Source organism: Neofelis nebulosa, chromosome 11 (genome assembly GCF_028018385.1).
Source record: "Neofelis nebulosa isolate mNeoNeb1 chromosome 11, mNeoNeb1.pri, whole genome shotgun sequence".
Lineage (NCBI taxonomy): Eukaryota > Metazoa > Chordata > Mammalia > Carnivora > Felidae > Neofelis > Neofelis nebulosa.
In genome coordinates this window covers 21,314,437-21,329,780 of record NC_080792.1, presented here as the reverse complement: position 1 = coordinate 21,329,780, position 15,344 = coordinate 21,314,437, and the positions used below count along the sequence as shown (strand labels likewise).

The 15,344-nt window shown below is 40.6% G+C and overlaps 1 protein-coding gene across 1 annotated transcript in view; it reads right to left on the bottom strand.

The window, feature by feature from the left end:
• MBD2 (methyl-CpG binding domain protein 2) overlaps positions 1 to 15,073 on the bottom strand; it is a 66,249-nt gene extending 51,176 nt beyond the window's left edge. The window contains exon 1 of the mRNA XM_058692057.1: positions 14,411 to 15,073. Within this exon, the coding sequence (XP_058548040.1) occupies positions 14,411 to 14,949 (539 nt within the window). The 5' untranslated portion in view covers positions 14,950 to 15,073. The remainder of the gene's footprint in view (positions 1 to 14,410) is intronic.
• Between the last annotated feature and the right edge of the window lie 271 nt (positions 15,074 to 15,344).

The following is a 15,344-nucleotide window of genomic DNA, read 5'->3' as shown; positions in this document are numbered from 1 at the left end:
CTCTCATTCTAACCAGATTTCCAAATATGCTCAGTATGACAAACAAACGTACATAATCCTCAAGATGGTTCAAAACTTGAGCCATCTCTGCCCACCACAAACTTGCACCCCAAACCCCATCTCATATCGTCCTCTGTTGTGGCCCCACTGCCATCCACCTAGCACCTAATCCACCAAACTAGAAAGCCACTTGATGATGCTTCAGTGCCCCACCCCTCAGCCACACATCTGACACCAAGTGCTAAATGTTCAGGCTCCTCAATGCTGACAAAAATAGCTTCACCTCCCCAGGAACACATCAAAGACCTTCCATTTGTTTATAGTTATTTTCAAAAGTCCGTTTCTCCACCAGCCTTGGTACCCCACGTTCCAAACTCAATGTCACCAGAAATACTCCATGTACCTTTGACTTTTAGCCATGTCTTTCCAGATGGAAGCATGAACATAGGCAATATCCTGCCTGTCGTAAGATTATTAAAGCCTCCAAGCCCAAGTAAAATGTCACCTCTTCTGTGAAGCTGTGATTCTCCAAACCCAGTTAGAAATAAATCTACTATATCTCTGCAATTCTACTTCATTACAAAAATCTCTATGTATTTCCTTGATGATTCAAACAACCAGAAATTGCAATGCCACTTTTTAAAACTCTCAAACATGAATTAACATATATGAACACTGAACAAAGTAACTTTCTCACAACAAAATACTTTATCAGTTGAATAGTAAAGAACATAAGTTTCATTTGCAGACACAATAAAATGGTAAGTTCTATACTTATGTAAGTTATGTTGCATGGACTCTTAAAATTGAACCAGAAAATATTTTCATGATTAATCTATTACACTACATAAGAAATAAAGAATTAAAGACCCAAATTAGTTTGAAAACTTGGTAAAGATTATTCCATTATGTCACTTATACAACTACAATGAAGATTAAGCTAGAATAGCCATTTAGTCCTTATTATCAGAAATTCCAGTTAAGGTCAACAAGATTCTGATAACCTATTTGATATACCTCAAATATGAATAAAAACCTCTCTACAAAATAAAATGATAGTTCTCAATCAGACTTCCATCTAATAAGACATCTTATTAGTGCAATAAAAGCTGAGCTTAAGAGTGGACTTAGTTTCAACAGACTAATGCTCCAGAAAATGAAAATACTAAGGTAGCAACTTCTACCAAAAAGATAAGCACTATTATTTTTAAGGATACAGCTTACAGACAACCAGAAAATCATTTTTTAAGAAATCAATTTACTAAATTCACAAATTAGCCCTGCAATGAGTAGTTTCTTATGAAACGGTGGAAATGCCAGCTATCTACTGCAGTTGAACACATACTAGAGCCTCAGTATAACATCACTCTAGAACAAAACTCATTAGAAATCAGTTTTAGACACTCCTCCCCAAATTAAGGAAATCTAACTACGTAAGAACTCAATTAATGTGACTGCATAGCTTATAATCTAGATTAGCAATTTAATATGGTTTAAATAGTTCCTATGTCTACTGATTTTAAAAATCAAATGGAAACTGTGAGAAAGGCCTGACATACTCTACCGATAAACTAAATTAGCAATGAAGAGAGTGGAAATCAAGTCTTAGCTATGAACATATCCCAAAAAAGGTAGACTATTAACTGGTACTCTATCGGTTATTCATACAAATCACTATCCCCAGTCATAAAGACGGAATTCTGTGCGGCATCTACGCAGGAGAGCTACAAGTACTGGTCACACACACGGCTGCCTTCAGAACAGTGGTACAAGCCGTTCTCTGTAACTGCTATAGCTTGTGCTTAGTGTTTTAGGGAAGTCAACCTGGCTGCCCCAGGAGATTATAAACCAGAGACCTTCCTCTGCACAAGATGAAGGCAAGCATATAGAAAGGCAAAGGCCAAGGGAATGGTTAAGTAAGAATTCTTCCCATCAGGTACAGAAATATGTGGATAGCACCGACATGACCCTGAAAGTGGTGGAGGAAATGCTAGATGAACAAAAAAACTACCCAGAATGACTAAGTCATCATCGGTCTGCCCTCTAAGATGGCTGCAGTAAGTAGGTCGCAATCTCACACACACCAGGGATTAGCATGACTAAGCTTTTATTCTAAAAGCAGCAAACTATAACCTAGGAACATTCTAGTAGACTAGTGAAGGATATTAGTCATTTTCAGCTTTCTCTAACCAAAGCGATTACTTCTAATCCCAGTAATGAAATACTAATATTTCACTTTCAACCACACAAAAAAATTCCCTACCAACTGTCCCCTAGATATGCCCACCCAGAACCAACTTGTGGTCTCACCTTTAACTTCTCCTACCCTCCAAATACCCTAAATAATGATGAAATGAAAATCAAAGATGTGAGAGTTTTAATTTCAGATGAGGACATTTCATCTATGCCTTTGCTAGCTTTCATTTTAATTAAACTGTTTAAAGTACTTACGTGTAACACCGCCTTAAAGGTTTCTAACTAGAGATTATCAAAAAGAAATTTTATTAGCATCTGACTTTCCACTCTAAAAAAATTTCATTGAGATAACAGAAACTACTTTAATTCTGGTCACCTTAGTTTAGTGGTATTCCCATTTTATCGCTCTGTATACTCACCTGTGATCATCATTCCCTGAGCTACCTGACGATAGCACACCCTGCCAGTCTCCACAGAAAAAGCAACTCTTCTGAAGACCTGCTCCTGGCCTGTGCAACTGCACCCTGAAAACACTCCTCTGGTGGAGCAGAACATATGTTTTCATGTTACTTTGGTAGCATGGATCATCACGATGTTCAGTCGAACAGGATGAGGAGCCCAGAGTCTGAGCAAACACCAGTATACCTCCGAACCAGTTTCTAACAGGATGAACTGTGGAGGTGGCAGTAATCAGAGCACAATAAGGAGAGCTGGCCTATGAGCGACAAGGAGCACTGTGGACAGCAGATGGCCAGCTACACGGCTGAAGAGCATGTTCAGGAGGGCATCACTCTCCAACAGTACTTTGTGAGGCATGAGAAAAACCTCCATACTAAAAATTCCCTAGGCTACAGCTCTGGAAAAGTTTGAGATCAAAAAAACATCAACTTCCTTTGTTTCATACCTCTTTAAATGTTAAAGCTTATTTGTTAGTTACAGAGTAAGTACCGAAAGAAAAAGACTTCTCTGACTTTAACAACTGTCTCCACAAGTCAAATTTTGGTTGAGACTAAGATCTGAAATCAAAATTATCTTGTACTTCGGTACAAAATACATAATCAGAAAAACTGTCAAATCAATTAATTCAAATAACGTATACCATTGCTTCAAAGCTGTATGACACACACACAGAGAAATCTACCTACAAGTCAGCTCCCAATCCCCCCTTTTTAGTTCCTTTCCTCCCACCTTTACACGCGGGCCTTTCCTAAAGCGAACCATCTTCAGCCCTCGTCTGCAGTTTGTCTCCAGTACATTTTATCTACTTGTCTTGTCTTGTCTTACTTATGTCTCCTATCAGGTACTACTAAATCCAGTTCCTTTCTTTGAATCTATCCTTCCTTTCCATTGCCATTGCCCAAATCAAGTCTTTATCACCTTGAGTCTGAATCACCAGGACAGGCTAACTGACTTTCTACTTGCTGGTCTCTGCATTCTAAACTACCCAAATGACTCTTCCTAAACACCACTCCGACCATAGTTTCAGCTGAAAAGCCTTCAATGACTTTAACCCATTAGCAAAAGGATACCAAACATCTTAGCTCTGCATTTAAGATCCTTTTTCATCTAACCTCCTCTGAACCTGTCAACCCTACTTTCCACTCCTCTTACTCAATGACCTCTGCTCCAACCATGTTAGTTTATTCACTGTTCGAAACAGGCTGAATGGTTCCCTCTTAGGCCTTTTGCAAATCATACCTGTTACCCAATCCATAATGCAGGACTCCAACCCTGATCCTCAAGGGCCCAGAAATACCAATCCACATTATAGCTCTTCCATAAAAAGCCTTCCTTCCCAGAATGAAGCAGTGGAAGGTTTCCTTCCTCTGAACCATATAGCAATTACTGCCAGTATCAGGTAAATAATCACAAACTGCCTATTGGCATCTCTTGTATTCTGGCTGTGAAATACTGAGTTAGTTCTACATGGTTATAAAACTTCTACAAGTTTAAATCTTATCTTCACAAGCAGCATACTCAAGTAGTTATTTATGAATGAAATGATATGATGTCAGATTTGCTTCCAAATAATAAGGTTGAGTCGAGGTAGTACATTGGGGGATGGAAGAAATAAGATTAACAACTGCTGAACTGAGTACTTGGTAGTTTTTTTATATGATCTACTTTTACATATATGTTTGAAAATTTCTATAATAAAATGTTTAAAACAAACATTAAAGTATACAAGCTGTATATATCCCCTGAAAATTTCAAAGTAATTTTTTAAAAATATGAAGTTTGGGCAAGTAAATGTGAGCATTAAAGAACTTCCTTAGCAGTTGAGGGAGAGGTAGAGAATTATTTTTAAAGTATCATTAGGGAAAAAAAATTATTTACAGTTTGGCTGCTGGTAAAATGTGACAACATTGCACCTTTTCCCTTGGCATAAATGTTTAAGGAATCACCAACGCAATTTTAAGTGGTAATAAAAGACCTCAAGTATAATATGAATTCTGTACCAATCATTCTCATTCCATAAACTAGCATTTATGTAACAAACAACATGCAAACAGTATATTACTGATAGCAAATTCTATTATCTCTATTATCAAAGCTAGAAAAAAATAAAAGCCAGGGTGATCCACTACCTAATCTCATCCCACTGCCTAAAGGTGAGAAAGAAAAAAGGAAAAAACACTGGTTATTTTGGTTGAATTGAGGACTGGACACTGTTATGGAAATGTCAGAAATTAAATACATCTGGGAATTATTTCAAAATATAATGGGAAAAGGGAGATGAATATTGATGAAACAAGCTTGGCCAGGAGTTCATAATTATTAAAACTGGTTGATGAGCCCATAGGAGCTTCATTACACTATTCTAACAATTTTTGCTCTTGCACATTTGAATTTTTCCATAATAAAAAATTACATAAGTATACCCAAAAAAAAAAAAAAGACTATATTTTGAAAAAAGAGGTAGGGGGCCTCTGGAATAGGCCTTTTTAAAGAAACGCATACATCACAGCATACATGTTAAAAATAATTTTAAGACATTCATCCTTGCTTTAATCTATGGATTCTTCCAGTGTAAAAAGAACTATAAAAGAACGTACACACAGGGGTGCCTGAGTGGCTCAGTCAGTTGAGCGTCCAACTTCAGCTCAGGTCATGATCTCCTGGTTCATGAGTTTGAGCCCTGTGTCGGGCTCTGTGCTAACAGCTCAGAGCCTGGAGCCTGCTTCAGATTCTGTGTCTCCCTCTCTGCCCCTTCCCTGCTCATGCGCTTGCTCACGCTCTCTCTCTCTCTCTCTCTCGCTCTCTCTCAAAAATAAGTAAACATTAAAAACAAATTTTTAAAAAGAACATATACACCTATATACACAGAGAATGGAAGGCAATATGTCAAAATATTAACACTGATTCTCTAGGACTACAAAGCTGATTGTCATTGCTCTCTCTACACTCCTATATTTTCCCAATTTCCACACTGAGCATGGGTCACTCTTCTAATCAGGGGAAAAAATAAAGTATTTCTAAAAACCCTGATGAACATGCCCTAATCACATTTCAAAATTAAAATACTGTAAATCTCCACAAAATTAACAACTGTTTACATTGGTTAATTAAGCGAAGGGAAAGAAACTACCATTTTATTGATCTGCTGACCATCTACTACATGCCAAATGTCTTACACGTACTTTCATTTAACCTAAAAAAATTCCACGAGGTAAACTTCTTACCTTTGATTTACAGTTGAGGGATCAGAGGCTTATATTATGGAAGCTTATAAATCTGTCCAAGTTAAAACAGTAAAGCAAGGTTCAAGACTCAAGTCCCAATTTTCTGACTCAGAAGTTTCCATTCTAAACCAGTGCAACACAAGTGTGGTCTACAGACAGACTTACTGGTCTTCAAATAAGTACAGAAGGGGAGAGAAAGCAGTTAGGAACTGACTAGTAAGTTTATGACTGTAGGATCTAAGAGTATAAAGTTGCAACATGTATTCTGTATAACCACTTTTACATTATTTTTTATCATAAACTACTTCCTACCAGATACTATAACAAATAACTTTACAGTTACGGCACAAAGAAATAATATATTAGTTAACAGTAGACAGAAACATGTTATCCTCCCCAGATGATACAAAAGCAATTTTTGATGGTAGATGTTTAAAACAAAGGATAAAAGGATTTTTTTAATATGAAAATTGTAATCAAAAGTCCTACTACAGATTCCTTCAGGTCTAAAAATCTGTATGGAATACACACACAAACACTAAACACACTCAAGTCTGAAGAAAAATAAGAACATTTGCCTCAGCTATTCACTATCTGCATACCTGGTATGGTACAAGACAGGATGCTGGCTATAGCAGGAGACACAAGACCACCTCTATAGTGCAGGCCTATTTACAGCCAACACTAACCAGTTTTTTAGATCATTTAATAGAAATGTATTAACTATTTGCTTCATTCAACAAGCAATTCTTAAGAGCTTTCCGTATAGCAGGGACTATGGTGGATACTGGAGATTCAAGAATGAATCAGACTCAGCCACTCACCTTGAGGAGGTTCAGAATCTGGTGTTCAAGACTGCCAACGATTACAGCACATGTGGGAAAGGTTAACAGAATTATGCTCAAAATGCCATAGGACTTGCCCGTTTCCACTACAGGCCTCTGGGAAAGGCTTTTTTAAAGAGAGGCACACATCACTGCATACATGTTGAAAATAATTTTATAACATTCACATTTTCTTTCATCTCTGAATTCGTCCAGCATAAAAAGAACACCAAGATATATTTCAAAAATCTTCTTCCACATGTTTGTAAATAACTCATAATCATTTCTGATTGAATGATTGAACAAAGTGTTCAATTTCAAAATGTAAATTTGAGAATTTACCATTATTTACATTCAACTTATGTAATCAAGTTCCCAAACAAGTTTGAATTTATAAGACAAGGCAAAAATCATAAGATCCATAGATATTACTAAAATTTCACTCTATTCCATACTTTTATTCTTCCTTGTGAAGTTTTAGTTTTTAGAAGTTCTGATGAAGTTAAGCAAAACTTCACTTTACAATTTGCCTAGTCATTTCTTAGTGGAAATGGCAAATAGCCATAAAAGACCAATAAACAAGGACTGCAAAGGGTATTAATACCCCAAGTCAAAAAGTAAATCCATGAAATAAGAGCTGGTGATTTATTTCTAATTCATCACACAGGTCTGAAAAGACCTCAAACACAGGAAAAAATTTATGAATTTCTATTAGTCCCACTATGAAATCTAACACACACACACAAAAGTATCACTTCCTTTGCAAATCACCAGCTTCTACTCGATTAATTAAAGCTGCACTAAAAAATAAAAAAACTGCACTATGAAGATTAAATTATGACTCTATATCTCACAAATGAAATTCTAAAAGCAATTTGAAAAAAATTATTAATTTCTGTTGGACACTATTTCTAGAATATATGTGTATCAGTTCCTTTCGAGCTATGTATTTCCTCTACTACAGGTATTGTGGGTGTTTTGGCAGGTGAGACTTTGCATATCAGATTTGAAAAATCAGATGTAGGACAGATGGCAATGTTGTACCCTAACAAAAATTCCCCTAGCACAGCACAGAAAGCTGGGATGGTACAACTGAGAGAGAATTATTGGAGCACAATTTCCACCACAGCCATGTGTCTTTTATTTCCAGATCCAGGCTTCAATCAGTCTATTTCAAGAGAAAAGACTAAAAGCAAGTCAAACTTGCAATTATGCAATAAGCACTTAGTAATAAACCTTGCATTTCATTCCTTTCTCCAACTAAAGAGATTTTTTTGATTGGTCTGCAGCGCACATTTCAATCGTACCTCAACTCAAAGAAGCACACGAGCTTTTTGGAGGAAACACATAAAACTATCTCGAGCTACATTTAGACTGCAAGTTACAATTTGATTTCTTCTAGTTTTTTTCATTGTTTATTTATTTATTTATTTTGAGAGAGACAAACAGAGGATACCAGGAAGGCTCCGTGCTGTCAGCACAGAGCCCTGACGTGGGACCGATCCCACGAACCATGAGATCATGACCTGAGCCAAAATCAAGTTAAGTCGGATGCTTAACTGACTGAGCCACCCAGGCACCCCTGATTTCTTCTAATTTAAGTAAAAGCTTTTAAAACGAAGATGACCTATAGCTTGCTCCGTAGGGAACACGCTGCCTGTCTGAATATCTGAGAAACAACATGGTCAATCCTAAATTAAACATATATCAAAAGAGCAAGCAAGAAAGAAGGAGGAAACATTTCTGAACCAAATGATCACTTCTATTACCCAGAATGAAACTCCTTTAATTATGTTAATTTACCACAATTTTTCAATTTCTTTTCTCTCCATTACATAGAGCTGGAAGATCATCTTTTGGTACAATGGCTTCACTACCAAATAGGATTTAAAATTTACCCTTTGTCAAAAAAAAATAAAATAACATTTACCCTTTGTCGACTTAAAGGTGCAAATATAATAGTAACTAACTACATTGTTTTAGCAGCCCACCCAGCTCCATAAAGCAGATTAAGTATGAGATGGTTCAATATTTGAGAATTACAAGTAAGGATTTTCTATGGGAGGAAGCAGAGCAGGGTGGTTAAAAGTTCTGGGGTTAAATCCCCTGCATCAGGATTCTAACTCTGCCCTTACCAGCAGTACAACCTTGAGCATATTACTTAACTTCCCTGTCCCAAGTCCGCATGTGTAAAATGCAGATAATTGCACCTACAGCTAACAGGGTTATAAGGACCCAATAAGATAATACATGTAATGCATTTAGCAAAATAATACTAATAGCTGCCAAAACTATGAGAGCTGTGACATAGAACACACATAAAATTAAGACACACAACACCCTATACTTAATAAAAAACAAACCTATAGACTCGATGAGATTCAAATGTTGATTTCTCACTTGTGTCTCTGCACTATAAGCATTTTCACTATATCTCTAAACTACTTTCTATCCTTCTATAATATCCTCAACACTAAAGATGAAAATAAGAAACTGGAAAATGCTTGGACTTAATAAAATACCCCAACCAATTTCATCCCAGCACACCACCAGGTAATATAAAGCAATAGCTAAGAAAGTCATTTAAGACTTGTTTCATAAAATTTTAAGCATCACATCAATTGGTAAACACCTATTTAGTATCTAGGTGTACCTAGGGGGAAAGAAGACAGTTATGTGAGAGCGCCACAGGTTCTATAGAAATGAACATACGAGTAATACAGGAGACACCAGGTTTAATCACATGGGGAAGGCCAGAAAGAAGATATTAGGTAGGGGAAAAGCCAATTTACTGAAAGCCAAAGAGACTTAAATATTTAAGAACTATAACAATGGGGGCACTGGGGTGGCTCAGTTGGTTGAGCGTCCAACTTCGGCTCAGGTCATGATCTCACGGTTTGTGGGTTTGAGCCCCGCATCAGGCTCTGTGCTGATAGCTCAGAACCTGGAGCCTGCTTCTGATTCTGTGTCTCCCTCTCTCTGCCCCTCCCCCGCTCACACTCCGTGTCTCTCTCAAAAATAAATAAAATTTAAAAAAAAAAAAAAACTATAACAATGGATCTCTCCCCTGGTCCATCAAGTTTTTTCCAACAAAGACTACATGGCAGAGTTGTTTTTTGTTTGCTTTTTTTTTAAAAAAAAAGTCAGAGAGAGAGAGAGAGAGAAGGAAAGATCTGACTGAACTCTGGCATGCTCAATGATCCAGAACTCATGCCCTCAAAGCATCCTACCAGCCTTCGGTAACAAGTCAGATATACCTATACATTTTTTTAAACCTATTTGTATCTTCAGCCCATACAACTGGAGTTATTTAATTAATCATTTTCCCTAATTAGTCCTTAAACATATCTATGTATTTATTTTAGTGTACTGAAACTGAATCCTTGTATCACTCTAAGTACAGGTAAAATCACATATGCACTTTACAAACAGACAAACCACAGGACCAGGAAGTGTGACAGGCTCAAGGTTGCACCAAATGGTAAGGGCAGAGTTAGACTACCAACTCCGGACCTCTTTACCCCTGTGCTCTGCTGCCTTCCCTAGAGACTTCTACTTTTATCATATCACTCATGATTTTATAGATCTCTGAGTCCTCCTCTTTCCAGATCCAAGTGAAATAAATTCAGTCTCTCTTCTTGCACCTGCTCCCTATTATTATTTTAATTGTTCTCTAGTGCCACTGTATCCTTTTTTCAGAGAAGTGATCAGGTACAAATGCAACATAATTATGATACAAGAATCAAAAATATTTACTATTTTGTTCCCAGTATCCAACCACATGATATTTTATGGCAGAAGCTGTAACAGTTTACCTCCACTCCCAAGTCTTTAACGGAAATTCTAACCAAAAGTCTAAAAGCTAACAAGTTTAGACTAGGTAAAAATGGCATGAGTTGGCTACTAAAAAGGGTCCTATGCAGAAGAAAATAATATGTCAAATATATCAGTCAGCAAGCGCAGGGAGCCAAAAACTAGAAATAACAGGAGCCAAGTAGACCAGTGAGAAAATTATTGTTCACATAATGGGTTCATATGATGGCAACAAACTTTTCAGAAACTATTACCAATAGATCCAGCTCTTTATCTAACCACACCTTTTTGTAAAAACACACTTTGTATGATAATGTATGAACTGCCACACACTATCGGTAATCCTGACAGAAGGCATAATTATATTGCTTAACTGGCAACTCAAGGCACGCCTTCCTGTTAGAACTCGGCAGTCTCGGGAACAGCCGAAACACCATTCTACCAAAATTTGAGGCTTTCTCGATGAGCTTAATTTCAGCCCAATTAATAAGTGTAAGCCACACCCTATGTTAACAGGCACAGGTTGTTTAAATTCATCTCCCCAGAGGCAGGCTAATTCAGGAGTTAGCATTAGAACGTACATGAACAAACGAGTGCAGGTGTTCACCCTACCAATGGGAGCATTAACTCTTAACCCACCTATTAACACAGATGGCTGGTGTTTTGTGAGCTACTGGTTTTTAACAGGTGGGGTATTATGTGGGGATGCTAATATGCAAAGCTGTGACACTTTGATAGAAAAAGAATGTGTTCACCTTCAGTATGAGTAGGTGTCCTCCATCATTTATCACTGAAAGCGGAAGTCACAGAATAACTGCTCTGTTACAAAAACCACATCATGCTACCTGTTTCCTACTGCCTCAGAATATAACCTCTCAGCAGGGAATCAAGACTGACTGTTACAATCCTGCCAAATAACTAACATTTTGTAGGTAGTCAATAAACAATTAGATAACATTCCTTCCAACCTTTAACTAAACACATGTGGCACAAATCTGTTCATTGTGTCTTTTCATCTTGTATAAAGTAAAAAGCAAATCATGCTGCACCATCTAATAAAAAGACTTCAATTTTAGAAAGTAATTATCACTATACTGGTTTCATGATTTGTCGTAAGATGAATTTGTTTGGAGGGGCAGCCGGGTGGCTCAGTCGGTTAAGCATCCGACTTCGGGTCGGGTCATGATCTCACGGTTCATGAGTTCAAGCCCGACATCAGGCTCTCTGCTGTCAGCACAGAGCCTGCTTCAGATCCTGTCACCCTCTCTCTGCCCCTCCCCCACTGGCACACACATGCTCTCACTCTCCTCTCTCTCACAGAATAAACAAATTTCAAAAAATACCAGATGAATTTGTTTGGAAAATTCATCTTAAATTGATTAGATCAGTTTTTCTGCCATAAAATATTTATTGAGTTTGTATGAAAAAGTTAACATTGAAAAATTTACAACACATTTAAAAAAATACTACGACCACAAATCAAAATGAGCACTACAGCAATCTGCGTTCTTGAAATAACTTTTCCAGCTACTGCAAGGAAAACAACAAAAAAACTCCTTGCAATAACCCAAAGTTAGTTTGAACAAATACGTCATCCCAAAACCAAACAAACTGTATCCCAGGAGAAATGCCATAGAGAGTGAAATTCAAAGTTTAAGATGCTCTACTGAGAATAGACTAGTCACCTATCCCTCAAGGAGTTCAATCGCAGACACAGAATATTCTTGTAAAATGTAACTGGCTACAAGACATCAACACATAGTTCACCTACAGAAGGTAGCATACTACCTGCTTAGAAAGAAAGCAAAAGTTGTTAATGGAAGAGTATGCGAGAGTGAACAACTGTGACTAGCTCTAAATGAAACCAGTGAACTTGAGAGGAGTTACTGTTCCACAATAACCTTTTGTAAAATTTTTTAATGTTTATTTATTCTTGAGCGATGGAGAGAGACAGAGCGCGAGCAGGGGAGGGGCAGAGAGAGACAAAATTGGAAGCAGGCTTCAGGCTCTGAGCTGTCAGCACAGAGCCCAATGTACGGCTCGAACCCATGGACCAGAAGATCATGACCTGAGCCAAAGTAGGACATCCAACCGACTGAGCCACTGAGATGCCCCACCACAATAACCTCTTCAGTATTACTGAAGTAAATTTAATATTTAACGATGGGGGGGCGCCCGGGTGGCTCAGTCGGTTGAGCGTCCGACTTCAGCCCGGGTCACGATCTCGCGGTCCGTGAGTTCGAGCCCCGCGTTGGGCTCTGGGCTGATGGCTCAGAGCCTGGAGCCTGCTTCCGATTCTGTCTCCCTCTCTCTCTGCCCCTCCCCCGTTCATGCTCTGTCTCTCTCTGTCTCGAAAATAAACGTTAAAAAAAAAAAATTTAAAAAAAAATTTAACGATGGGGAAATACAAGATTATCACCTCTGAATGTTTAAAAAAAGCTTGCCATTTTATTATTTAAGATTTCAAAATGCGTGGTCTCAGACCAAGTGACAAAATAAGTTCTCATGCAACGCCACTTTCATTTTTTACTTGAACAGGTGAAACAAATTGAAACTATTTTTCCATACATTTGAGCAGCCATCAGGAATATGGTCGTATTTACGTGTTATACCACTGATGATCACATTGTGTGTGCACAAATGTATTTTTAACCTCTCAAGTCTATTTAAGAGTACTCTCAATTCATAAACATTGGAGAGACAGAGAGAGAGAGAGAAAGAGAGAGAGACTGCGCACGCGTGTGTATATTCCTCCCTCCCCAACCAGGGGCAATGTATTAACCTACTTGATGAAAGTAAATCCTCCATAACATTATTCCAATGGCTAAATGGCTGACAACTGGCTCCAACACCCAAATATATTCCCTGAAAAATGAGTCAATCAGCCCACAAAACGGCCCTCCACACCAGTGAATATGTTTATATTCTCTTCTATAAATGGGATGGTTTATTTTTATAAGCAAATTTGTTGATAAGAAAATTCCACTGATATCAACAGCCACAGGCACTCTCCTGAGCTTACTGGATCATCCAAAGAAATGGAATGCACAGCAGAACCACAGAATTGCAAGATCACATCAGGGCAAAAACCTGAATCACTCAGACCAAGATTTCTCAACCTGATTTCTCAAACTGGTGACATTTTGGGTCAGATAATTCTTTGTTGTGGGGACCATTCTGTGCATTACAGAATATCCTGCAGCATCCCTGGTCTCTACCCACTACATGCCAGCAGCACACCCTTCCAAGGTATGACAACCAAAAATGTCCCCAGACATTGCCAAACATCCCCTGGGGGACAAATTTTGGTCTAAGAGTCTAACAACATATTACAGTGTTTCAGTTTTCAAAAGTGACTAAGTTCTACAACACCATGAGAGTTCCAAGAAACTTCAGGCATTCCAAGCGGCTACTTTATACCAAACTTTCCTGGAGCTCACAAAGTAACTGAAGCCTTATTACTGTAGATAGCTAATTCTTCCACATGTGCATGATTAAACACTCTTGTGATGATGAATCTGGGAAAGGCTGGGACAGGAGCCAACAGTGACTGGGTTTTATAGTTTCGATGAATTACACCTTCTTTTAACCCTTCTATGGACTAACCATCCTTGCCAGAGAACCTTTTTTTTTCCCCACAAACCATTTTCCCCAACACTGTCAACCTAAGACGCCCTCCTCTGGGCTCTCACCATTCAGATACTGTGCCTGACCTGTCACTGTACTGGGGTCAACTCTCACCCAAGGGCTCAGGGACCTTCCACTACCAGGCCAGCCTGTCTGTGCCAGTGCCCTCGGGCCCTGCTCTCATATTGACATCCCATGCCCAGGTCAGCTGTTGACCCTTGACCCCGGCCTGACCCCGCTGCCCCCACCCCGCCCCCAGGGCGGTACCTGAAGTAGTAGACATCGCTCTTGCCGGCACTGAGCCCAGATTTTCGGATCACTTCCTCCTTCTTCCATCCGGGGGGGAGGGCCGGGCAATCCATCCTCTTCCCGCTCTCCGTGGCCCGGGGTCCCCTGGGCCCCGGCCCCGCGCTCCCCGACGGGAAAGGGACCGGCTCCCGCCGGGGGGCGCCGCCGCCACCGCTGCCGCCGCCGCAGCCGCCGCCGTCGCCGCCAAGGCCGCCGCCGCCACTCGGGGGACGGCCGCGGCCCCGGCCCCGGCCCCGGCCCCGTCCCCGGCCACGGCCCCGGCCCCGGCCACGGCCACAGACGCCGCCGCCCCGGCCCGCCTGCTTCCACCGCCCCCGGCCACGGCCGCCGCCCCGAGCGCCTTCCCTGCGCACGCCGCTCACCGGGGACGGGGCGAGCGCGCTGCCCTGGCCCCCCTGCTCTATGGCGGAGTCGCCGCCAGCGCCGCTGCCGCCCGCCGCGCTCTCCCCCTCCTCCTGCTCCGGGCAGCAGCGGCCTCCCCCCGGGTGCGCGCGCATCCAGCCCCCTCCCCAGCCGGCGCTGCGCTTCTTCCGTAACCGAGCCCTTGGAATCCCGGAGACCCGCCCCGCCCGCAGCGCGGCGCGCGGGGGACGCGCGCAAGCATCATAGAGCGGACGCGCACAGAGCGGCCCTCCCGCTCGGGGCGTGGCTCCGGCCGCCGCCTCTTAGGTCCTCCAAGCTCCCCGGGCGGCCATATTGTCTCCGCCTTCTCGAGGGCACGCCCCTGGCCCCACCCGCTCCGCCCCAGCCGCGCCCTTCCGGCCCCCGCCCGCGCTTGGGTGCGCAGAGCCCGGAAGGCGGGTAGGGCCCGGAGTCTTTTGCGGAGGAATGTCAGAAGGACTGCGGTTGTTTTGTTTCCTGTAGGGTTAACCTCCCTCTCTGTACGATTTTA